The sequence below is a fragment of the Erinaceus europaeus genome, chromosome 2 (genome assembly GCF_950295315.1).
Source record: "Erinaceus europaeus chromosome 2, mEriEur2.1, whole genome shotgun sequence".
NCBI classification, from domain to species: Eukaryota; Metazoa; Chordata; class Mammalia; order Eulipotyphla; family Erinaceidae; genus Erinaceus; species Erinaceus europaeus.
The window spans coordinates 77979861-78006915 of record NC_080163.1 but is presented as its reverse complement, the minus strand read 5'-3'; the positions used below and the strand labels follow the sequence as shown (position 1 = coordinate 78006915).

General features: G+C 36.0%; 1 protein-coding gene across 1 annotated transcript in view; it reads left to right on the top strand.

Moving 5' to 3' along the window:
- The window catches only part of LONRF1 (LON peptidase N-terminal domain and ring finger 1), a 32636-nt gene extending 6621 nt beyond the window's left edge, over positions 1–26015 (top strand). The window contains exons 3-12 of the mRNA XM_007519952.3: positions 2394–2516; positions 5414–5563; positions 7292–7532; positions 7631–7727; positions 10735–10849; positions 14307–14428; positions 18004–18162; positions 18272–18434; positions 20706–20858; positions 24698–26015. Coding sequence (XP_007520014.1) covers positions 2394–2516; positions 5414–5563; positions 7292–7532; positions 7631–7727; positions 10735–10849; positions 14307–14428; positions 18004–18162; positions 18272–18434; positions 20706–20858; positions 24698–24856 — 1482 coding nt within the window. The 3' untranslated portion in view covers positions 24857–26015. The remainder of the gene's footprint in view (positions 1–2393; positions 2517–5413; positions 5564–7291; positions 7533–7630; positions 7728–10734; positions 10850–14306; positions 14429–18003; positions 18163–18271; positions 18435–20705; positions 20859–24697) is intronic.
- Positions 26016–27055: the final 1040 nt, after the last annotated feature.

Genomic DNA, 27055 nt, shown 5'->3' with positions numbered 1-27055 from the left:
TAATGGTTATACATTTTAACAGAAATGATTTGGTTCACTCTTGGGAGTCAGGCAGTAGCAGAGGGGGTTAAGCACATAAGGTGCAAAGCGCAAGGACCGGCAAGGATCCCAGTTCATGCCCCTGGCTCCCCACCTGTAGGGGAGTCATTTAACCTACGGTGAAGCAGGTCTGAAGAGATTATATACATATATAACCTGGAAGTGGGCTGGGTGGTGGCGCAGTGGATAAAGCATTGGACTCTCAAGCATGCGGTCCTGAGTTCAATCCCCAGCAGCACATGTACCAGAGTGATGTCTGGTTCTTCCTCTCCTCCTATCTTTCTCATGAATAAATAAATAAAATCTTGAAAAAACAAAAATAAATTATTTGGTTGACTCTTGAGGTGAAATATTTGCTGCATAAAATTTCCTCAAGGAGATACATCTATCCATATTACGTAAATGGAGATTTAGATAAGACATCAGTGGAGGTTTATTAATGGAAAGAGAAGAGGTACTTGAGACTGGAAAATTGACTGAGGCATTGTAGTGGGAACTGCATTGATTTAATGTGGAAGATGGGCACAGAGGAGGTTGTTTTTAGGTATGTGTATTTATTTTTTTAAATTACATTTATTGAATAAAGATAGCTAGAAATTGAGTGGAAGGGAGAGGTAGAGAGGGAGAGAAACGGACACATACAGCACTGCTTCACTACTCACAAAGCTTTCCCCCAACAGTTGGGGCCTGGGGGGCTTGAACCCAGTCCTTGTGCACTACCACCCAGTCCCTCCATGTGGAGGATCTTTAAAGAGAGTTGAAGCATGTATATGATATGTTGCTTATTTACAGATTCTCATTTTTTATCAAATTACCACAGAAAATGTATCTCTCATATATGTCCCTTAAGCCAGAAGTTATTTTTTATTTTTATTATTGGATAGAGACAGAGAAATTGAGAGGCAAGGAGAGATGGAGAGTGGGAAAGAGAGACACCTGCTGCCCTGCTTCACCACTTGTAAAGCTTTCCTTCTGCAGATGGAGACCAGAGGCTTGTACCTGGGTCCTTGAACATTGTAATGTGTGTGCTTAACCAGGTGTGCCACCACTTGGCTCCTAGAAGTTATTTTTATGTGAGTTTTTTCCTTCTTTGAAGCTATACCCCTGAGATTAGTATGGTATGGATGCTTTAAAATTATTAATGGTGGCCTGAGATCTCACCAACTAGGGCATATGCCTTACCATGTGTGTAGTCCATGTTGGAGCTCCAGTACCACATTGGAATTGTACAATCCTGGGGCAAGCTCTGGTGCTGAAGTGTTTCTCCCTCTCTCTTGGTATTTCTTTTTTCGCTTCTTTCCTTTCCTTTTCTTTTCTTTTCTTTTCTTTCCTTTTCTTTTCTCTTTTCTTTTCTTCTCCTCCTTTTCTTCCTCCTCCTCCTCCTCCTTGGTGATTTAGTAATGATCAACAAGATTGTGTGATAAGAGGGGTACAGTTAACATACATTTCCCACCACCAGAGTCCCAAATCCCATCCCCTCCATTGGAAGCTTCCCTATTCTTTATCCCTCTGGGCATATGGACCAAAGATCTTTATGTGGTGCAGAAGGTGGAAGGTCTGGCTTCTGTTATGGCTTCTCTGCTGGACATGGTAATTGACAGGTCAGTCTGTATTCCCAGCCTGTTTCTATTTTTCCCTAGTAGGGAAGGGCTCTGGGATAGTGAGCTTCCAGGAAACATTGGTGAAGTCGTCTGCCCAGGGAAGTCACGTTGGCGTAAGGTAGCATCTTCAACTTGGTGACTGAAACTCTCCTTGTATTTCTGTCTTATCTAAAAAAGGTAGCTCAGAATGGTGAAATTGCATATGTGCCAGGCCCCTGGAAAGTAAAATAAAAAGTATGTATATATGGGATATGATATAAAAATCCCACGATGGCATGAATGGTTAGTTCAAGAAAAACATGTGGAACCAAACTCCTATAATCATGAAAACTATCATTGAGCCACTAATAAAAAAAACCACTAAAAAAGAACGAACCTTTGGACTTATCACTGAGGTGATTGAATTCGAAATGTGGTCTTGAAATTATGTTCTGGGCCTCACTTCCTCCCTAAATACTTCTTCAAGATGAAGATTAAATATACCTATGAAATACTCTGGACTCTTCAGTCCAAACTCCCAGAGTTTTAAAAGGAACATTTTCAATCATATAATTTCTGTATTGATTTTTTTTTTTTCAACAGAGCACTGCTCGCCTCTGGCTTATGGTAGTATAAGGTATTGAACCTGGGCCTTTGGAACCTCTGACATGAAAGTCTTTTTGCATAACCATTATGCTATCTCCTCCACCCTTCTATTGATTTGTATAGGATATTTCTATTAGTAACAATTATGTATATATGCTTTTATTAAAGGTCTACTTCAGGAAAGGAAAAATACTCCATGATGCTGGCTTTTTAGGTGATGCCTTACAACTATTTCTTCAGTGCTTAGCTCTTGATGAAGATTTTGCACCTGCAAAGCTAGAAGTGGAAAAGGTAATGAGTTTTCTATAATAATTTAAGGCTGGGCTAGGTCATAAATATTTTTTAAAATGCTAGTTATAAAGTTGGAATAAAGACAATAATGAACCTGTAAGTCAAATTTAGTAGTAATTTGACAAGTGATTTTTCAGGTTCATAGACTTAGGATATTGAGTTCTTACTGAAGTGAAAGCATTTCATTCACAGATATTTAAATAAATTACTTTTGCAAAGTTAAACTTAGATGTTCTCTTAATGTGTTTTTTATTCAAGTCAGACAAATTATAATTAAACATTGCTGTCATGATGTTCCTGCTCAGGAACTTTTCATTTTTAAACTGCTTTCTCTCCATGATGGCCAATTGTATTTCTTCCTTGGGTGTATTTTGGCTTACTTTTTTTTTTTTTAAACAGTTCATATATCAAAACTCAGCTTTTCCAAGTTGATTTTGAAGTGTGTTGTTACGTGTTAATTAAAAAGGAGAAGCTCTCTGGTCAAATAACTTTAGGAAACATTGGATTAAACAGAATTTTCTGTTTAATCAGAAACTTCTGAACTTCTGAGATTTTTTTGCTATGTTAATAAAACCATTGACATTCAGTTTTTGTCAAGCTTACAGAGAATCTAGGAAGTTTAGAGTCATTTTGAAAAAATCAGTCTCAGTGTAATTTCCATGTCTGGTGATGATTCCTCAATATTCTCAAAAAATGTCATTTATTTTTCTTACCTTTATGAATGGTGAACATTCCTATGACTTTTAGTTTTTGTCAGAATCACCACAGGCCTTTAGAATGAACATCTTAAATTAGGGCATAATTTAATAAGCACCACAAGAGATTTTTTTTTAATTTCTTTGTTGGGGTATTAATGGTTTGCAGTCGATAGTAAAATACAGTAGTTTGTTTATGTGTGACATTTCCTAGTTTTCCACATAACAGTTCGGCCCCCAGTATCCTCCTCTGCCATCATGTTCCAGGATCTGAACCATCCCTCCAGAGTCTTTTACTTTGGTGCAATACACCAACCACAAGAGATTCTATGTATCCTGAAATCCAAGAACTCTGAATTTTCCTGATTCTTCAGTGAATCTATTGATAACTGACATTGATATATTCTCTATGAATTTTGTTTGCATATACATTCTAGCTAACCCACTAGGTTAACCCCCAAATAATTTATTATTGTGTGTTTAATTCATATTCTGTATTTGTTAGTTTTATCTGTTAGAACTGCAGACTTTTAAAGCATGTATGAGTTTTCTTTTTCCATGTAGTTGAATATCCTTGTGTTTGTGAAGGTATTTGATTAATAATGTCAGGTGAATGCAAAACAACTGACAATTTGGAATATTTCCTTTCCTCAGTTGTGTTGTAAATTGTGTTGTAGCCACACCTAATCAAGTGCATAGATTTACAGTTTATTTGAACTTTGAGAAATTATACACCTATGTAAAGCACTCCAATCAAGATACAGAGTATTGCCAGTATCATAGAAAGTTCTGTCATTCCTTCTTGAATAAATCTCTTAATTCCTCTGCTCCCATAAGCAATGGCTATTCAGATCTCTATTACAGAATAGTTCTCCCTACTCAAAAGCCTCATATAAATGAAATCATATCATATGTACTCTTTTGGATCCAAGTTTTTTTAATTAACACATTTGTGAAGTACATGCAACATTTTTTTTCCTTTTATCAGCATCCCACAATTTGTGGCATTCATGGGTAGTAATGATTTTCATTTGAATTGTTTCTTGTTGCTCTATGAATATTCTTATACAAGTTATTTTCCATATATATGTTTTTCTATCTCTTTGGTTTCTAGGGTAGGTAGATGTTTAATATATATTTCAACTTAGTAGAAATGTAAAAACATGTAGATTTAAAAATATTTATTTTCTTTAATATTTATTCCCTTTTATTGCCATTGTTGTTTTATTATTGTAGTTATTGTTGTTGTAATAGTTTTTAGATAGGACAGGGAAACATGGAGAGAGGAGGGGAAGACAGAGAGGGGGAGAGAAAGATGACTCCCCTGCAGGTGGGGAACCAGGGGCTTGAACTTAAAAATATTTCTTAAATGAAATATATCATTTGAATGCTTACCAGAGAGGTTCACTTTCTGCTTCCATTTTATTTACACTGTAGTAGTTGAGAGACTGATTTTTTGTAGTCTTGACAGTTTGACTAAAAAATCAAGCTTCCAAATTTAGAAAATAAGAAATTCTCTGCTGTACATATTAATGGAACTTATTTGGCAAACAAAAAAAAAAAAGTTGAATCCCTCTCATTTTCTTCTAGCTGGGTTATTTCCCTACCTTAACTTACCCTCTTCATTTGAGAGTCTTAGATGCATTCCTGAAGCACCCAGAAGTGTAAATAGCTGCTACTTCTCAGTTTAACTCAGAGCTAAAAAAAAAACTATCATTTGATGGTTCTAGACCAAGTGCTGTGCAAAGGGTAACTGCCCTTCTAGGTTAGTTTTCTTCTGCCAGAAACTAAATTTTGTGTCAATACATGGGGCTTTAGAGTTTTTTACGTAGAGTTCATGTAATCATTAATTTTAACCTTAAAGTATATGTTGGGATAAACCATGAACTAGTGTGACAGGATAGTATTTGCTAATGTTCAAAGGTAGTGGTTTTCAATTTCTTTTAGCTTTCCTTTTAAGTCCTTATTAAATAGCCTTTACATTGGGTAACTTCCCAAGCTACTAATCTAACCATTTAATACCTTCTTTCTAAAGAATTTTTTGGTGGTGAATTCCTTGATTTTGCAAAACCTTATTTTATTTATTATATTATTTGATTCCTTCTCTGCATATCTTCTAAACATTTTAAACATTTGATAAGTTATATTGTTTTAGGCCAAATATTATATACTTTCCTTACTTTTATAATACTTCTTTTACAGATTTTGTGTGGTTTATTATCACCTGAAAACTTAAAAGAAAACCTGAAGGACTCTTCTTGGAGTTCATTATCATGTATTAAGAACAAAACTTTTGGTTTTCCTTTAGTAATGGAAGAATCTCACTCTCTCAGTGAGCTTAACCCAGAGCAGGTAAGGAATGAGAATTTTTTTTAAATTAATTAATTTATTTAAAAAAGGAGACATTAACAAAACTGTAGGGTAGGAGGGGTACAATTCCACACAATTCCCACCACCAGATCTCCGTATCCCATCCTCTCCCCTGATAGCTTTCCTATTCCTTATCCCTCTGGGAGTATGGACCCAAGGTCATTGTGGGTTGTAGAAGGTAGAAGGTCTGGCTTCTGTAATTGCTTCCCCGATGAGCATGGGCGTTGACTGGTCAATCCATACACCCAGTCTGCCTCTCTCTTTCCCTAGTAGGGAAGCAGAGCTCATGGACACATTGGTGGGGTCGTCTGTCCGGGGAAGTCTGGTCAGCATCATGCTGGCATCTGGAACCTGGTGGCTGAAAAGAGAGTTAACATATAAGGCCAAACAAATTGTTGAAGAATTAAGGACCTAAAGGCTGGAATAGTGCAGATGATGTGTTGAGGGGTACTCACTGCAGACTATTGTGTACTTTTGCTTTCAGGTATATATTTTGCCCTAGTTTATGGATACGTGTGGACATACGCTTATCTCATGTGACCTGGTCTATATCTAGGTTTTGGGACTTTATTAGGAAGTGAACCACCTGGAATGGAATTAGAGAATCCTGTGAAAGGAAAGGTCTCACCTTAGTAATGAAGCTGAAGGGTTGTCATTCCACACCTGAAGTCTCTGGACACAGTCTGAAGTGAAGCATGCTGAGGTGGCACTCGTGTTGATTAGGAGGAATGAGAAAAATTTATTTAGTCTAGTGTAGCTATTTGTTTACAAGTTAAGATCTTTACTAGTTTCAAGTAGTAGAATCTGCATAGGTATTTTTTAGCCTGTTAAGCTTTGTCTTAGTAGGAGTTTGTATATAACTTTATTTTGCATTAAAAGCTCTAATGTAAATATTTGTTAATTAATCACAATTTTATATCACCTGAATATCTGAAAATCATTAGTCTCTTAAAACATTTTATTTCAATTTCTCAGAGTAGGAACAACTATATTAACACAGTTACTTAAGCACTATTACAACACAAGCCTACATGATATGTAAGGTTTTATAAATATTGGCAAACCCATTAACTTGCCAGGATTTTAGAATTAAAAGTTGATGACATTAAATGAACAGTCGAATGAACATTGTAAGACATTCAAATTTCATTTCATGGAGTTGGGCGGCAGTGCAGTGGGTTAAGCACAGGTGGTACAAAGCGCAGTGGCCTGTATAAAGATCCCGGTTCAAGCCCCCGGCTCCCCACCTGCAGGGGAGTTGCTTTACAAGCAGCAGTGAAGTAGGTCTGCAGGTGTCTATCTTTATTTCCTCCTCTGTCTTCCCTTCCTCTCTCCATTTCTCTGTCCTATCCAACAATGACAACATCAGTAACAACAATAATAACTACAACAATAAAACAAGGGCAACAAAAGGGAATAAATACTTTAAAAAAACAAATTTCATTTCCATTTGATTGAATCATTTAAGTATAAAGACTAGTACTAATAAAGAACAATAAGGAGTTACAGTTATGTGGTCTGGGAGGTGGCACAATGGATAAAGCATTGGACTCTCAAGCATGAGAGTCCTGAGTTCAGTCCCTGGTAGCATATGTACCAAAGTGATGTCTGGTTCTTTCTCTCTCCATGTGTCTTTCTCATTAATAAGTAAGTAAAATCGTTAAAAAAAAAAAAGAATTACAGTTATGTTTATTCATTGTATTTTTGTAGAAGGAAAAAATACTGGAAGTCACTTCAGAATCTATTAAAGGAGGCCTAAACCGTACTCTTTCAGCACAGACTATAAATTCAACAGAAATACCTGCCAGAGAGGATTGTTTAAAAAGAGTGTCCTCAGAACCTTTGCTCTCTGTTCAAGAAAAAGGTGCTCTGCTGAAGAGAAAGTTGTGTCTTGTAGAACAAGATGTGATTGTGAATGAAGATGGAAGAAATAAGCTTAAAAAGCAAGGAGGTGAAAATTGCACTGCATTTGTATAAAATACATATATTTACTTAGAATGACCTTTAGATTTCTTTTCTAAAGAAAACCTTGTCTTTCTGTTTTAATAGAAACTCCCAATGAAGTCTGTACATTTTCTTTAACTTGTGGTAATGTCCCAGATGAACTAATAGATGTCTCAGATTTTGAATGTTCTCTCTGCATGAGGTAAGCATAAAAACTTTTTATAAGAAAGACAGTTTTACATTATTGTAATTCTTTATCTCTGAACCTTTTTATGCAACATATAGTGGGGTTTTTTATTTTATTTTATTGAGAGAGATCTTCTGTAGTCTTTTTTAAATTTTTTAGAAAATTTATTTATTTGTTATTGGATAGAGACAGAGAAATTGAGAGAGAAGGGGAGATAGAGATGAAAAGAGACAGAGAGACACCTGCAGACCTGCTTCACCAACTGTGAAACAGACTCCCTTGCAGGTGGGGAGCCGGGGGTTTGAACCAGTAACTGGTCTGGTCTTTGCGCTTTGTGCCACATGCACTTAACCCACTGCGCTACCGCCCGACATCCCTTCTGTGTCTTTATTGAAGTATTGTTAAGAACCAAGTGACTTATTTAAAAAGCTCAACCACCCAGGTGTACCAACACCTAACCCCCTGTATGTATTATTATTAATTTTAGACTTGATTAAAAATTTTTTAATGTGATATATTGTGAAATAACTTCTATAGTAGCATTGACTATTGTATGTCTGTGACTTTACCTTGTTACATATCTTATCCATAAAATTTACTACAAATCCATCATTCCTCATGGCTTTTTTTTTCCTCCTTACTATTGTATTGATCGGACAGAGAGAAATTGAGAGAGATGGGGGAGATAGGGAGAAAGAAAGACACACAACTGCACACCTGCTTTCCCACTCCTGATGCTTTCCACCTGCAGGTGGGAAGCAGGACTCAACCTCTGGTCCTCGCTCATGGTACTATGTGTGTTCAACTGGGGGCACCACTACCATGCCACGAGTCGAAGTCATTTCTAAAGTACCTGTAAATAAAATGATACTTTCAGGAAATCAGAAGTATCATGCTTAAGGAAATAATTACAAACACAAGTCATATTAGCTTTACTGTAAATATCTTGTATTAGGCCTCATATTTTTTTGGGATTAGACTAAACTTTCCTTTTAAATGAATGGTAGGGATTTTGTAAGCTTATTGGCCAGTTTTAAAGTAGGAATAAAATGAAAATTGATAGTAATTATTGATTTTTTTTTTCTTTATTCATGTTGCACTAAGACTGAAATTTGGAATGTATTTTATACTTCACACTTTAGTTTGAACTCGTCACATTTCAAGTGTCTAGTAGACATTTGTGGTAACCAACTATTACAGTTTTAGGCCATAGGGTACTCTTAATGAAGAATTTGTCTAAAGTTTAGAAGTTCAGGGTGGTGTAATTATGTTTGTCATTTCCCTTTTCTTCCTTGCCAGACCTTTCTTCTTTCTCCTTTTAATTTTATTTATTTTTCTAGGACTAGGAGAAATACCAACTTTTTTATTAGAGATTTAATATTGATTTACAAAATTGTAGGTGGCTGGGTGCTGGCATACCTGGTTGAGCACATATGATACAATGCACAAGGACCCAGGCTCCCCAGTCCTCACCTGCATGGGGAAAGCTTCATAAGTGGTGAAGCAGTGTTGCAGGTGTCTCTCTGTCTCTCTTCCTCTCTGTCACCCCTTCCCTCTTTATTTCTGGCTTTCTATCCAAAAAATAAAAAAAGATAATAATTTTCCCCAAAAATTATGGGACAAAGGGGTATAATTCTACACTGTTCATACTAACCAGAGTTCCAAGTCACCATTCCCTCCATTGGAAACTGCAGTAGCCCTCCCAAAGTCACAGACATGGGTGGACTATCATTTCTGGAACTGTCTCCATATCTCTCTCTGTTTCTGTCTCTCTCTCTCTCTCTCCATATATATATGGCAGTGGGTATAGGTTGCCACTTCCAAATGTTCTTTTTTTCCTATTCTCACTTTGGGTCCTGATGGAATTGGAGTTTAGAGCCCTCTGGTTATCGTCCCCTAACATTTCTCTCCCTCAAGGAGTATGTATCAGAATTATTTATGGGGTGCAGAAGGTGGTAGTTCTGGCTTCTGTAATGGCTTCTCTGCTACAGATGGACATTAACGGGTCGATCCATACCCCCAGCCCATTTCTGTCTTTCATTGGTGGGGTAGGTCTCTGGAGAGGTGAGGCTGTCTTGAGGGAAGTCAGGATGGAATCTATATGATAGCATCTGCATGCATCTGCACCTTGGTGTCTGAAGGGCAGCAAGTTAATAAAGCAGGCTAAAGTGTTCAGTAAACAGGAACCAAAAAGTAAGAACAGAGCAGATGAAATTAGGGATCTTGGGCTAGAAAGAAGCTATGAAGCCCATTTTAAGTATGTTCCAAGTGGCCCATGGCTTTAGTAATTTTTCCCTAAGTGTGAGTAGCTAGCATGCAGGTGACCTAAAAATTTTGTCTGGGAAGATAGTGTCATAGTTGAAAATAGAACTAGAAAGCTCTTTTAGGGCAGAGAGTAGTTCCCAAATATGAGGAAAGTATATAAATACCATTAACTGTTTACCCCATCAATCTGACTCAGGACCCATATATTCATATTTAGTACAGGAGCCTGTGTATCTCTTATTGACAGAGGCAGAGTGATAGAGACAGGCCGAGGGCCATGCCAAGGATAAGACTTAGGACCTCAGGCATATACCAGGCATTTTTCACTCTACCACTGAGCCAACTTCCTGCTGCCCTCTTCTTCCTTCTTTAATTTTTAATGCTGCTGAGGAATGAACCAAGTGCTGTACTTATGTACAATATTACTTATGTATTACTTATGTCAGTTCCTCCAGCCCAATTTTTAAATGCTGTATACTTAGAAAGGGAGTGGGATGGGGAGAGATGGGCACCAATGCTCTACTCCACCACCCATAGAGTCCCCTTTGGTGTTATCCATAGTATTCCCACACTGTACCAGTAATCAAACTATGGGTCTCACATATGATAAGACATGTCCTCTGCCAGCTAAGCTACCTCCTGGCCCTTCTTCCTCCATTACGTAGAGATTAGTATTTTGGCTCTGATTAGTATTTTGTTCAGTTTTTCCAATGAATAGTTTATTGTGAAAACTAACTTGTATTTTGGGTGATTTCAGGTTGTTTTTTGAGCCAGTAACAACCCCTTGTGGACATTCATTCTGTAAGAATTGTCTTGAGCGTTGTCTAGATCACACACCATACTGTCCCCTTTGCAAAGAAAGCTTAAAAGAGGTAAGACAAAGATCTATTTATCTGTTCATTGGTATTGTGTTTGATAGCATGACTTCATTTTAGTCATGGAAACAGTGATTATCATGTTCTGAATGAATTACATTATATTTACTGAACTACCAAAGGATAATAATGTTTACCTTTTTGTTAGTGTGGGGTACAAATAAGAGGCTGAGGGAAAACAGCGAGGCCCTAGAAATCAAGACTCTTACACTTATTTTATTTATTCATTTTTGACAAAGGAATGCATGGTCAGATTATGACAGTATTGAGGAAATTCACCTTTCCTACCTCCGACCCTCAATAATATCCCAGAGTTCAGTCCCTTTAACAGCTAGATCAACTCTGTCCATTGTTTTACATCCAAAAAATTCTCTAGATGTGTACTCCTAGCATAATAGCCACTACAAACATGCAGTTACTAAGCACTTGCAGACACCTGCCACGGGGAGATGAGCGAGGGTACCAGATGAAAACCATTATTTCCCCCCCAAAATAATAATTTGGAAAAGAAAAAATGCAACTAGTATGGCTGAGGTGCTAAATTTTTCATTTTGATTAATGTTAATTTAAATTTAGGTAGCCACATGTGAATAGTGGCTATAGCATTGGACAGCACAGCTCTGGGAAGTGGTAGTTGAAATGAAGACAGGGGGAAACACAGCTTCAGACACACCTTCTCACAAAATCCCACCAGCATTCTGTTAGGAAAACTACCGATCAGGTGGATATCGTATATCAGTGATGGAAAGTAGTACTCTCTCCATCTCACCGGAATGACTGGAAAATCCCAAAGTGAAGGCAAAACCATATCATTCTGAGCTCCAAATACATTGATCAAGGAGTGGTTCAGTCTCTGATGATTGACAGAATTGTTTACAGATAAAATGTGTCTTCCAAATATAAACAAAAAATTGACAAAGTTAACACTGCTTTGTGTACACATAATTACTTCCTATATAGAAAACTCAACTCTGTATCCATATTATAATAGCACATGCATATCGGTAACATTTGATATGGATCTTACATACAAGCTGATAATATAAGAAATACAAAATCATATGAAATATTCACAAGGTCAGGAGATGTGATAGTATCATTTTTAAAGAGTCTGTTAAGTTTTCATCTAATAAGATTGATATCTTCAGGTGATATGCTAAATGTGATTTTTCTTGTGTTTCCAGAGTTTTTAAATACTCTGTTATGCTTTCATAATTTTAAGATTAATAATCCAACATATCACTTCAACATTAAAAGTAGCTCACCTTAAAAATGTCTGCAGTTTGAAGAAAAACAAAATAAGGATATTATTTTAAAACATAACTAACATACTATTTAAAATAACTATACCTTCTATTCCAACTTTTGAAGATAACCATTATAATATAACTGGTAAATTACACAAAAAGTAAAAAATTACTTTATCTTGTGTCCTAACTTTGAAGGTAACTATTATAACTGATAAATTATATGAAAAATAAATTGATATGTTTATCTGTCTTGTCATTTCACTTCATTATTTTTGAGTGTAGCAACACAATACACGGTTTTTATAGCAACATGATCCTGCTATCATTGTACATTTCTCTCTTGTCAGATATGTAAATTGTTTTGTTCTCTCCATTTGACATCTTTGATGATAAGGATAAGTTCTTGGGAGATGAATCATTAGATCAAAGACCATATGTTTATGTTTTACTAGGGAAATAATGGTTTACAAGATAGCTATTGTCACATGAGTACATTTTCTCATCTTTCAGTAGCAGATGTCAGCACACCAGTCCAGGTCATATATTTCTAAGGTTTTTGAGGGAACCCCACAATTTTGTAGATTCCAATCTAAATGAGGCTGTATTTCCTTCCAAAGTAGTACATGAATATTAACTTTTAAAACATTTCATTAATGTAACAGAAAATAATATTTTAAAATGATAGTTACAATTTGACTAATTATAATGACTTCCAGTTAATTTTATATATTATATCTGATCAAGATGGCTTCTCTCCAGTCTAGAGCTCAGTGGTTCTCAAAGTGTGCTCCACCAACCAGTATAATTTGCCTATGAACTTTTTAGAAATACAAATTCTCAGACCCCACTTCAGACCTACCAAATCAGAAACTTTGGGTTGTGATTTAACACCTGTGTTTTATTAAAAACCCTAAGGTTTGCAAGTTTGAAAACCATTCATATTACCCATTTCCCAACCTTTTCCCTTAATTTGTTCTTAATTGGATAAGAACCAAACCCTTATTTTTCTTCTAAATTTGAAGATTAAGGAATGGGTTCTCTTTATCTACCTTTATCTTGTAATTATCTCTCAGTTTTTCCTCACTATTTTATTAAATTAATTAATCATGGGAATTTTCTTTGTCCAATGCTCTGTAAATGGTTTGACCTGGCCACTTTTAGTTTAGTTAGAGATATAAGATATACCTCTGTCTTTTTAATACAGTGCACAGCTTGGTAAAACCCCTTTTATCTGGCAAAAAGAGTAAAGCACAGGGTTGTTCAAGAGAGAGAAGAACAAGGGAGGCTTTATGAAATTGGTTAAATTGGTACCAGACCTTGAAGGATAGATAGGCTTTCCCTAGGCAAGAGTGAAATAGATGACTTGTGGCAGAATAGAGAATGCCATAAAAAGCAGGAGGTATGGACCCAAGGTCAATGTGGGATGCAGAAGGTGGAAGGTCTGGCTTTTGTAATTGCTTCCCCGCTGAACATCGTGGGGGAGGGGATGGGATAAGGAGTTCTGGAGGTGGGAATTGTGTAGAGTTGTACCCCTCTTATTCTATGGTTTTGTCAATATTTCCTTTTTATAAATAAACAAAAGTGTAGGAAAAAATGCAGGAGGGTAGCAATTTTTCAAAGTACTAAGAGAATGGTATCATTTTATGTAGAGCGAGGCAGGCATTGGATAATACAGGCAAAAGCAACTTCTTAAAGGGTTTGAGTGAGAGCCTAATAATGGAAGGAAAATCTGAAAGAATAATGGTTTGGAGATTTCTGCTACTGAAATTGGGGGGGGGAGTGGATTATTTTTACTTCGTAAGGCAACTGCATAATTTTATTTCTCTCTTTCTTACCCTCATTTTGTTTCTCTGTTAAAACGATAATTTCATATACCTGTGAGCTGTTGGATAGAATCTGGCTTTTGGTGTGGGAGATGGTAGGACAGAGCTGGCTGCTGCTAATAAAGGACTTATAGCAGGACATGGGTCTTCTATACAGAGCTGGATCAAGTTGCAGTCATTTATCTTTAATGTTCTTGAGTAAAAGTCTTAGGCAGATTTACCTGTTGAGCATAATCCATTATAGTGTTACCCCTTATTAATTAAATAAATTTAGAATTGACTGTATCAATATGTAATGAAAGCTTTAATTTTCAGTTAAACTATTTTGCCTGTGTTATATCTAGGAAAAAAACTGGAATGTAAAATAACATTGTCTTTTAGTATCTAGCAGATAGGAGGTACTGTGTCACACAGCTGTTGGAAGAATTAATAGTGAAGTATCTGCCTGATGAGCTGTCTGAGAGAAAAAAAATATATGATGAAGAAACTGCTGAACTCTCACAGTAAGTTTCTTCTCATAAAAGCAAACACAATCATATTACAAACATTGCCCTCTAAAATAGTGCAAGAAGCCTTCCCAAAATAAACTGGATCCTATCTTTAGTTCAACTTAGTCTAAATGTTTCAAATAAATATTGGTCACCTTCCCCTGTTACTCACAAACAGTTTATAAAAACTTGATTTGGTGACTTCCAGATTTTCTGTTGGGAATTATCGATCAGCTCTTTCCCCTGAAGCAGTATTTTATTTTAGGTAGAAGAGGAAATTTCCGCCAGTGTTGTCAGGCAGTAGAATTGATAGTTTTGAGGGAGAGTTGGCAACTGGTAGCTGGGAATAGCAGTCCTCAGGTATCACAGTAGGGCAGGAGGGCTGAGGATTAAAGTTCCAGTGAACAGGGACTTTAGCTTATTAAACATTTAGAACAAGTTGGGACGTTGAGGCCTGAAACTGAAATTGGGAGAGATGACACAAGGGGCTAAAATTTCAATTAACAAAGATTTTGACAGGTGACAGAATCACGTTAATATTAGGAAGGTGAAAAACCTAGAGGTAACATTGAAATTCAGTGGTATAGACCACCAGTAAGCTCACACAGCGCCTGAATGGGGTTGGGTGGTAATTTGGATCTAGTTTTGTTCTATTTATCTTATTTTTTTCTTGTGCTTTTTCTCTGTTTTCCCTCATACCTATTCTTGTCATCAGTCACTTGAATCTCTTTAGGTTTCTTTTGTAGATTTTTAATTTCTCTTTCACTTTGTTTTAATTGGACATACTAAAGAATAAAATTATATGTTATTGCTCTTATTTTTCAGATGTCTCAAGTGTAAGTTTCTAACTTTCTAAGGAAAAAGTATGCTTAAAATGCTTCCTTTTCAGTGTATATCTACAAATGTCTTCATTGAGCCAGTTGTCTTCAAAAAGAAGAAAGCATTCTAATATTTACAGAAATTGATATTGATTTGTAAACTCAAAGTATTGATAATTTTATTTTGTGATTTTATGATAAAAAGTTTTATTTGCAATTACGAGCTCCTTTGATAAACACTAAGAAAACTACATAGAACTCCGTATCCCATCCCCTCCCCTGCTAGCTTTCCTATTCTTTAACTCTCTGGGAGTATGGACCCAAGGTTATTATGGGATGCAGAAGGTAGAAGGTCTGGCTTCTGTAACTGTTTCCCCGCTGAACAGGGCCATTGACAGGTGGATCCATACTCCCAGTCTGCCTCTCTCTTTCCCTAGTAGGGTGGAGCTCTGGGGAATTGGAGCTCCAGGACACATTGGTGGGGTCATCTGTCCAGGGAAGTCTGGTTGGCATCATGCTAACATTTGGAACCTGGTGACTGAAAAGAGTTAACATACAAACCCAAACAAATTGTTGAACAATCATGAACCTAAAGGCTGGAATAGTGCAGATGAAGAGTTGGGGGGGTCCTCCATGTTGTAAATAGCTAGTAGGCATGTTTTAGTTATATTCCAAAGGGCCTCCACAGGGTTTTTTTCTTTTTCTTTTTTTCCCCTGAGATTGAAATCTGATACGCATGTGGTTTTGTCAATGTTTGTTGTTCCTTTTTATAAATAAAAAATAAAGTAAAACAGGAAAGCTATCAGGAGAGGGGATGGGATATGGAGGAGTTGTGGAGTTGTGGTGGTGGTAATTGTGTGGAACTGTACTCCTTATCCTATGGTTTTTGTCAATGTTTCTTTTTTATAAAAAATAAAAAATAAAAAAATACTCTGAAAAAAAAAAAGAAAACTACATAGAAGAAAACTGTAGATATACTTATGAAATCTTAAACACAGTGATAACCCCCCCCCCCCCAGCAGTATGAAAATGCACATGGTAATGGAATGACTTGAGGGTTGCTGAGTGTGAGGAAAGAAACGAGAAAACTTACAGCTTACTAATGGGATGTTTAGTTTTTAAGGGGTAGCGTAGCTCATCTTATGTGTACTCCTTAAAATATTTGGTGATTAATATAAATATTTTTTCTGTAGTTTATATAAGGAGATTTTCATGGTAGAATATAAATGTTTAAAACTAAAGACACTAGCATTTGGGTTTTAAATACATTATTAAATATTTTATACAAGTAATATGTGACTTTATGAGAAATTAGAAAATATAAACGAGTAGGGAGTGGAAAGATTATATAATCTGTGATCCAAAGACAATCAAGCTTTAATATATAAAAATACATTTTAAATTAAGATGAAAGTTTATTTATATTATTGTTAGACTTCCTTTTCTTACTAATATTAACATTTTAAGTCAGGTTGTGCACATTCGTTTTTAATATTACTACTTTTTAAAGTAAATATTTTATTATCTTTATTTATTAGATAGAGACAGCTGGAAATCAAGAGGAAGGGGGAGGTAGGGAGAAAAACAGAGAGACACTTGCAGGATTGCTTCACCACTGGCAAAGCTTCCCCCTTGCAAGTGGGGAATAGGGGCTTGAACTCAGGTTCTTGCACATTGTAACGTGTGTTCAACCAGGTAAGCCAACACCTGGCCCCTTAAAGTATTTTATTTATTTTAATGAGACACACACACACACACACACACACACACACACACACACACACACAGAGAGAGAGAGGTGGGGAGAGAGAGACTAGAACACTGCTTATCTCTGGCTTATGGTGGTGGGACCTCAGAACCTTAGGCATGGAAATCTTTACTCTGCTATCTCCCCAATCCTGTATTGTTTTAAATTGTTCTCTGTACTGACAGGTTTTCCCATGCACTTGTTGAAACTGGACATTGCCTCTGCTCTTTATTTTCTGCATATCTGGCAATGAAAATTGTATCATTTTAATAGGGGAAATGTTATCTCATAGAATTGTTTCTTGATAGTGCATTAAAAAACACTTTAATGCCAAATAATTAATGATTTTCTTTTGTATTTTTATTATTGCTATTATCATCATTATTACTACTAATGCCACCAGGGTTATTTTATTGCTGGTGCCTGCACAAGGAGTCAGGTGCTTCTGGCAGACATTTTTTCCCTCCCTGCCATCCCCCTTTAATAGAACAGAGTGAAATTGAGGAGGGAGAGAGAGGAAGAGACACCTGTAGCACTGCTTCATCACTCATAAAGCTTTTCCCCAGCAAGAGGGGACAAGGTGGCTTGAACTTATATCTGTATACATAGTGGGGTTTGTGCTCAACTGGGTGTGCTACTACCCAGACCCTGCTTTTTGTGTTTTGTAGGAGGTCATTTTAAAATTTTTACCTCAGATTAAGAGTGTCGTATGAATAAAATATTATTAAGTTATGAATATTTTAGATATATTTTAATGTAAGGACTAGTAATAATTCTCTTTTGGTTAATATACATAACTCTTTGAAATCCATCTCGGATTTCTCCTATAAATAAAAGAATCACAAATAGATTTTTGCTATTTAATATTGCATCAGCATAAACTTGGTGAATAGGATGCTGATTCTTGTCAACAATAAAAATCACCATAGATCTAATTCCTTTTTTTGTTTATATCAGCTTATTAATGAACTTTCTTCATTCATGCTTTTTCAGATATATTATAATTGAACTTTTTTCTTCTTTAGCTTAACCAAGAATGTTCCAATATTTGTTTGCACTATGGCCTACCCTACTGTGCCTTGCCCTCTTCATGTATTTGAGCCAAGATACAGATTGATGATTCGAAGAAGTATTCAGACTGGAACTAAACAGTTTGGCATGTGTGTCAGTGATACACAAAATAGGTATGCCTTGTGTGTTCCTAGATATTATCATTTACATAGGAACTTTTAATTTTGTTGAGAATGTGTATGCATTTTGTCTGAACATTGTTACTAATAGTCTTCCCTTTAGTTTTGCAGATTATGGTTGTATGTTACAAATTAGAAATGTACACTTCTTACCTGATGGAAGGTCTGTGGTTGATACAGTTGGAGGAAAGCGATTTAAGGTTTTAAAAAGAGGAATGAAAGATGGATATTGTACTGCAGACATTGAATATCTGGAAGATATTAAGGTATTCAAACATTTTTTTCCCAGCACATGTAGGCTTATTCTGTACTGGGCATCAGACTTTCTAGGCATGAAAGCCTCAAGCATGAGTTTGTTTACATAACCATGATGCTATCTGTCCTCTGCCCTAAAGTTCTCTATATCTTAATGGTTTTAAGATTGCCTGCTAATTTTTCCTGATTTTAGTGTTTTCATCTGTATAATGATTTTCATGTCCATTCTGGAATTTTTTTTCTTAAGTTTGATTTATCAAAGTGGTCCCCTAGTGTAGTATTTTGGTTTTATGCCTTTTAATGAAATTTAAAATTTTTCTGTCATAAAGTTTGCTTTCAAAATTTTTTTGCTGTCTCTTAGCCAACTCCTCCTTCTATGTCAGTCCCATAGAATTTGTATCATTCATTGGGTATTGGATCTCATTGCTTGTTTTCTTAAATTTTGAAAAGGGACATAGTTAGGTTCTTTTTTTAAAAAAGTGAATTTAACAGATCTCAAGTTATTTCTGTTTATATCATGTTCAATGTTTGTTAACCAGGGAGTTGAATCTTGTGTAGCCATCCCAAGTCAGCTAGTTACCAACTCTTTTTTTTTTTTTGTCTTTATTGTGGTAAATCATATATAACAAGAAATTAATCATTTTAACCATTATAAGTGAAGTCCAGTGGTATTACGTACATTTATATGATGCAAAATACAGATGCTGTGACCAAGGAGCTTGTGCAGCATGGATCTTACAAGATTTGCAAACTTGAGGTCCTGAGTTTGATTCCCAGCACTGCATATACCAATGATGCCCTGGTTCTTTTTCTTTAATATATATATATATATATATATATATATATATATTTAAATAGATACATTTAAAAAAAAAACTTGAATTTTATTCAGTTTTGACTTCAGTTTTTTGTAATTGGGTTTCACTGTTCTGGGTCAACATTTTCAGAGAGAAACAAAGAAAATGAGAGACAGACAAACATGCCACACCACTGCCTCTCTCCAATGTAGTGGGGCCAGACTCAAATCTAGGTTGGACCCATGACAAAATAAGCACACTGTCCAGCTATTTTACTGGCTCTTGAGTCTTTCAAAAGTAAAAAAGCGTGTTTTATTTTTTTGCCTCTTGTGTACAATAATCTTACCCTCTATATATCAGAATGTTTTCAGAGTTCCTTTGTTGTATTTAAAATCACTCAGTCTTGAATTCAGAAGGCTGAAGCAGGTCTGAAGTTTGTTCAAATGAGTTAACATGTATGAAACAGAACAATCCCAGTCATATAGCAAGAGGAGCATCAGTTTGTGTTATTGTGAGAAATCAATATAAGAAGCCTGGGTTCAATTTCCATCTTCCAACCTATATTCTGTGAAACTCTTCTGAATCTTAGACTGGAAGGCTGATGCACTAATGTTACATTTGTAATTTGATGAATAGTCTGCAGGGCATAGAGGGTATGTATATATATGCATATGCAGGGCTGATGGAGATAGCTACCATAACCTTGAGCATTTATAGCAGAAGCTCATCACTGCTTAGTTGTTCTCTGTCTTGTGACAGACTGCTTTTATATATACTAAGTTCCTTTTTTGCACTTTTGTTTTCTGACCTAGTTCCTTGGTAAAGGATGTAATTATGCTTATCTTCTTTTTGCTGCTTTCCAGTGTCACCTATATCTTAAGCTCCTACCTTTTTTTTTTTTTGTAGCAACTATACTCTGCTGTGTTGTTCCATTACTTTTAAAAATCCATCAATCTGTGAAGACAAATTTCATGTAGGCACTTATCTGAGCACTCTGTTGTTCCTTCCTAATTGAGGGATGTTAATAGAGTTCGTAATATTGCATTGCTAATTGGAAGACTGGTTAGAGATCAGTCTTACTATCTTTCTCCAGCCTATCACATTTGATACTGTGTGAAGCAAATACATATGATATATATAGCATAAGAAAACACTCTCTGATTCACAACTGAACTAGGAAGCCCCTGCCCCTCCTTTTCTCTCTTTTTTTTAAGAAGTAACTTTTAAAAAATTATCTGTATTTATTTGATAGAGACAGCCAGAAATAGAGAGGAAAAGGGTAATAGGGAGAGAAGAGAGAGACACCTGCAGCTTCACCACTTGCAAAGCTTTCTCCCTGCAGGTGGGGGCTCAAACTCAGGTTCTTGCGCATTGTAATAAGTATGCTCAATCAAGTATGCCACCACCTAGCCCCTTTCTTTCTGTTGGGTTGGTCATGTGGAACAGAGAGTCAGACACAGTTCTTACTAACTCTTGTATTTCAAGGTTGAGAATGAAGATGAAATAACAAATCTCAGACAGCTTCATGATTTGGTATACTCTCAAGCCTGCAGCTGGTTTCAGAATTTACGAGACAGATTTCGAAGCCAAATTCTTCAGCACTTTGGATCAATGCCTGAGAGGGAGGAAAACCTTCAGGTATGATATCTCTGATAATGTTTCTAAGAGCTTCACTTATTGGTAAATCAAATTAGTAGATTTTTATGGTGTTTTTTTATTTTCTGTTTTGCAAAGCATTTCTTTTAACTGATTTTGGAATTATATTCACTAAAAAAAAGTGGTACATATTTACATTTTATATAGGTAGGGGGGTGGACATAGGTGTCATTCAAGATGCAAGTAGGTGTTAGCACCAGGATGAATAAGTTCTTAAGTGAGACTTTTCTACCAGGAGAGGTACAGAATCAAAAGATGGAATATAATGTCCATTAGTACATTGTGATTACGGAACACACATGCCTTCTAGTGAATAGGCTAATGCACTGATTCTTTGACATTTGAGAGATGTCTCATTCTCTCTCTTCCTGTTTAGTAGTTCACCCCTCATTCTTCCTCTGTTTTTATTTTTTTTAATTAATTAATTTATTTTCCTTTTTGTTGCCCTTGTTTTTTATTGTGGTTGTAGTTATTGATATCATAGTTGTTGGACAGGACAGAGAGAAATGGAGAGAGGAGGAGAAGTCAGAGAGGGTTAGAGAAAAATAGACACTTGCAGACCTGCTTCACCTCCTGTGAAGCAACTCCCCTGCAGGTGGGTGCTGGACTTGCGTGGGGGTGCCTCTTCCCGGGCGCGTACTCTCAGGGTTGGAGAGAACTCAACTGGAGCCAGCCTGGGCTGCTACTCACTCAGCAACGCAAGGGAGATGACTCAGGAACCAAACACGTGGCGGCAAGGCAATGCAATATACTTATCAGAGAGCCAAGGTTTTTAAGGGCAGACCCGGAAGTGGCAAGTCAGAAACGGTAATGGCTAGGAAAGGGGTGGAAAAAGGAAAAGGGGGCTGGGAAGGTAGAAACTTCCTTAGCAACTGTTGCGAGGGTTTTAACTGGTAGGATTAATATTATCCTGCAGGCAGGGAGAGTCTCTAGGGTAGAAAGAAGATAGATCAAAGGAATGGAATGAGTGAGGATCTTTCAGGCAAAAGAGTGATTATGTAGCTAGGCCATAGTATCAGGAATGCAGGGTGCTTTGTGAGCCCTGCCGAGCTCAACCACATCCTCACAATTTTCCAACATCTCCCCCTTTCTTTTTATCTAATGGCCATAGTATCAGGAATGCAGGGTGCTTTGTGAGGCAGGGAGTCTGATAACCTTTGGGGTTACTCCTGTCCCTCCTTGCTCAACCTCTCAGTAGAGAGAGAGACTGACAGGATAGATAACACTCCTCAGGTCAAGCCCTGCCACGCTCTACCACATCCTCACAATTTCCCGACAGGTGTGGAGCTGGGGGCTCGAACCAGGATCCTTATGCCAGTCCTTGCACTTCACGCCATGTGCGCGTAACCTGCTGCACTACCGCCTGACTCCCCTGTTTTTAAGTGTGATTCTATGTGTATACAACCATAGGCCAATTTTCTCTTTTTCTTATGACATATATATATTATTTGTTACATGTTTTTTGATATGACCACCTGAAATCCATTAAACTCGATAAAAATATCCTTTAGGTAAGCTCAAAGTTAAGTTAAATTTAAGTGGAAACTAGTCAGCTTACAGGAAAAATTCAATATGATCTACCCACTGTCTTCACTACCATTGCCTTTAATTATCTAGACCTTTCAGTTAGTAATTTTATGTAAGCCAGCTTTGATCAGGAGGGGAAAAATGCAGCCACTTACTTACATATTCCATGAGTGAAGGGCTTGATATAGGATGGAATATTAACATAACCAAAGGAGAAGTATGGAAGTAAAGGTAAATGACATCACCAATAAAAGTCAGGATTAAGGTCTATTCAAAGGGGCAGACATTGGTTGGTTTGTAGCTTCCTGTTTTCTTAACCATGCCAAAACAGGGACTGTAACTAAAATTTATTAGGGAATTTTTTTCAATTCAATAACTGGCTTGTATATTTCTTTTATGTTCCTGAGTCATTTTGTATTAAAATCCAAATAGATGCCTTTTTATGAAAAAAAAAAAAAAAGTCAGGATATCCACTTCTTGGCATACATAGCAAAGGATGGTACTTCTCAAGAACTTGTTGGGAAACTATTAGAATTCTCAGAAATCCTAGGAAAATTCCCACAGGTATCTTAGTCTGTAGCAGTGGAGCAGGTAGTTTCAATAACTGGGAAATTTCACAGCTGCCCATAATTTACAATACTACCCAGAGAATAATTAACTCCTCTTCCAACTTTCACATGTTAGAGGTGTGTTTCTCACTGATGTTGCTAACTTGGAACCATACTTCAAGGGGGCAGGGGTTGCTAGGAAATGTAGTTTCTGACATCTCTGATATATATGTGTGTGTGTGTGTGTGTATTTTGTAAAAGAAGGTATTAGTGATGCTGAATTGGGAACAGACAGTACACGATATAGAAATGTAGTTTAAGGGGTTGGGTGACAGCTCAGCAGGTTAAGCGCATGTGGTACAAAGCACAAGGGACCTGCTTAAGGATCCTGGTTCAAGCCCTCCACTCCCCACCTGCAGGGGGATTGCTTTGCAGGTCTTCAGTTGTCTTTCCTTCTTTCTGTCATCCCCTTCTCTTTCAATTTCTCTCTATACTATCAAAAAAAAAACCAGCTATAACAATAGCAATAACAACCACAACAAGGGCAACAAAATGGGAAAAATAGCCTCTGGAAGCAGTGGACTTGTAGTGCTGGCACTGAGCCCCAGTGATAACCTTGGAGACTAAAAAAAAAAAAAAAAGTAATGTATTTTGATTTTTAGAGTTTATTGAGATCAATGCAAGAGTCATAGTTCCTTTTTTCATTCTAAAATTATGTCTCATTAAAAAGATTTGGTAATTGAATATGTTGTGAATGTGGTTTACATCTGTGTTTATATATGTGTGTGTATAAATTCCTAGTTCTTTTAGTAACCAGTAGCTAGTCCTTCTAACATTAGGGTCTTCTGTGCTAGAGATTTGTTTTTCAAATGGAATTAGAATCTAGAATGATTTTTCTTTTTATCTTTGTTGGAATTCCACAATTATCTGAAGAACTTTTTTTTAAATAAGTAAATTTCCCTTAATGTTTTGAATGAGTGTTTTTATAATAGTATTTTTTAAAACTACAGTTTTACACCTGTAGGAATTTTGGCTGTGTGAAGACATTTTTTTAAAAAATTGCTATCTTTATTTATTGGATAGAGACAGCCAGAAATCAAGATGGTAGGGGAAGATAGAAAGGGAGAGAGAGACACCTGCAGCACTGATTCACAATTTGCAAAGCTTTCCTCATGCAGGTGGGGACTGGGGGCTCGAACTTAGGTCCTTGCATATTGTAACATGTGTACTCAACCCTGTGCAGCACCAGGCCCAGAAGACATTTTTGATTCTCACAGTTGTGTAGGTGCTATTAACATTTAGTAGATTGAGGTCATCCCCATAAGAAATAAAGATAGAGGCCTACATATAGAGTTAGCTATAGGGCCTAGTATGATCTTGTACAAAAACTACAATTTTACCCCTGTAGGATTTTTGGCTTTGTGAAGACATCTTTTTTTTTTAATTATTATTTTTATTTATTGGATAGAGAGCCAGAAATCAAGAGGTAGGGGGAGATAGAAAGGCAGAGATGTGTTTCATTTTGGGGTTTCAGTTTTCTCATTTCTATAGATATAGTAAAAAAAGAAAAAGAAAACAAAGAAAAAGAAAGAACACCTTCCTTAAATGATTATTAAAAAAAATTGAGATAGAACCTGACAGATAAGAAAGTACTCAATAAGGAGTAACTTGTTGGTGGTTTGTTTCTATTGTGTTACCTAAATATTTGTTTTATTAATTCTGCTGTAAAATATTGGTTATTTTTAGGCAACCCCTAATGGACCTGCATGGTGTTGGTGGCTTCTGGCAGTTCTTCCTGTAGATCCTCGGTATCAACTGTCAGTTTTATCAATGAAGTCTTTGAAAGAAAGGTTGACAAAGATACAGCATATACTCACCTATTTTTCTAGAGACCAATCTAAATAACTGTTTGGCTCTTCCTTCAAATTATCCTAATCTGGCTGTGTTAATAGCCAGATTGTTCGCTGCCTTTGCACATACAGTGCTGGTCTAAGATAATGTATTTTTTTTTTCCTTTAACCTCCTGAATCTTGTGGTTCTGCAAAGGAATACCTTCAGCTAGCATTTAGACCACTAAGAACTTGCACAGAAAAATACACACTGAATGTGTATTAAACCTCTACATTGTGATAAAGTTGCACTATGTAACATATTCTAAAATGAAATGAGAATTCTGTGTATGTATGATGTGTGTGTGTGTGTGTGTGTGTGTGTGTGTGTGTTTGTAGTATGAGTGCATTTTCTCTGGCTTTAACATTTTAAAAGAAAAAAGAAAAAGCCATAGAGAGCAGAACTTGCCGAGGGTCATTTATTGCCCAAGTTTACAGCAGTAGTGATACAAGCTTTTTTGCAAATTGAATTTGCCTCATATTTATCTGTTCTAATGCTTATATTTGCACAAGTATGTAGACTATGGTATTGAGTATCATTCTTTGTTGGAAATACTGCTCTTGCTGAACTATCTTGACCATTGACTATGACACAGTTTCTTATTTAATGTAAATACTTGCATCCCAATGACCAACAGGCATTGGCTGCAAAACCTAGAGCCAGTTTTCAGGAACAATTGCAAATCTGACATGGTACTGTGCATCTATTCATAAAACACTTAAAACTGTGAAAATATGGTTTACACTTAATTGTACATAAATATAAATGGAAAACTTAAGTCAGTACCAGTTAGTTTATATATTTTAGGGGGCTTTTCACATTTAACTGCCCATCTTTGTCATTTATAGTTTAACATGATGTATTTGTTTTAAAAATTACATAGTATAAACCTGGTAAGGATCTGTGGGAAGAAAAGCTTAATGTAGACCTAAGTTTTCAAAGTATGTTTTATTTTAAAATTCTGGTCTTGGTGCAAATGTTAGTTATGCCTTATTCATATCACAATTAGATTGCCATGCTGTGACATGGTTTATATTCATGCTGCCCTAGATACTTTTGTAATTTGTTGCAAACTTGTGACTGTCCCTATTAACTTCCTTTTATGTAATTTGTACGTTTCTTAAATTTTTTGCTTTTGCTTATTTAATTTTGAATAAAAGCTAAATTCAGAATATTTTTCTGTAAATTTTAGGTTAATGTAAAAATAAGATAAGCAGAGGAATCACATTACATAGAGTAAAGAATAGGTGAGTTTTGTAACATGAGACATAAGTTAACACATTTAATATACTGGATCTCTTTTTGACCAAATGCAGTGTCTTAAGAGACATTAGGCCTTAGAATCATTCTTTAAAGCACTAATTTTCAGCCATTTAGAAGTCCATGTTCCTCTAAAGATAAAATTCATATATATTTGCTACCCTCATTTGAGAAAACTTCATTAAATACACTTGTCCATTTCACCTCATGATTTCTCAGCTAGAATATCCCAGGTGATGTCATCTTTCAATATTGAATATTTTTTAAACATTTCAAGTTAACTAACTTGAGGACCATTCTTTGCCCCCACAATTATCCTAATTGAAATATGTTGGTCTACAGAAAATATCACCTCAAGATTGGCCATTCTCCAAAAATAATGTAACAGTGATTTTCAAAATAAGAAATTCTTAATAAAAAGTAATCAGTGCCTATAAAGTAGTATCTGGATAGTATAAAATATGAAGTTTATATTGCATTTTAAGTGGGTATCAGATGGCAATTGGAGTTTATCTGGTGCTGAATCCATATTTAATGTGCCTATATACACACCAGTGGGCATTAAATGGTCTTTTTTACATATGCTTATACATATTAATAGAAAGTCATAGATTTTATTGCTCAGTAGACCCTATTTATGTGATAAATTCTGATAATTGTTTATAAATATTTTTAAATATTTAGAAATTGTTTTTCTACTATACCCCACATGTATGTGTGTGTGTATATATATATGTATATATGTGTATATATATACATATACACATATATACATGTATGTGTGTGTGTATATATGTATATATGTGTATATATATATATATATATATACACATATATACATATATATATATTCTGAATTTTTTGTTTGTTTTACATTGGGGGGACTAAGTTCTGTTGTTCAGCACTTCAAACCAAGTTATTTAGTTGTCACTCTTATACACTTGACTCCATGTG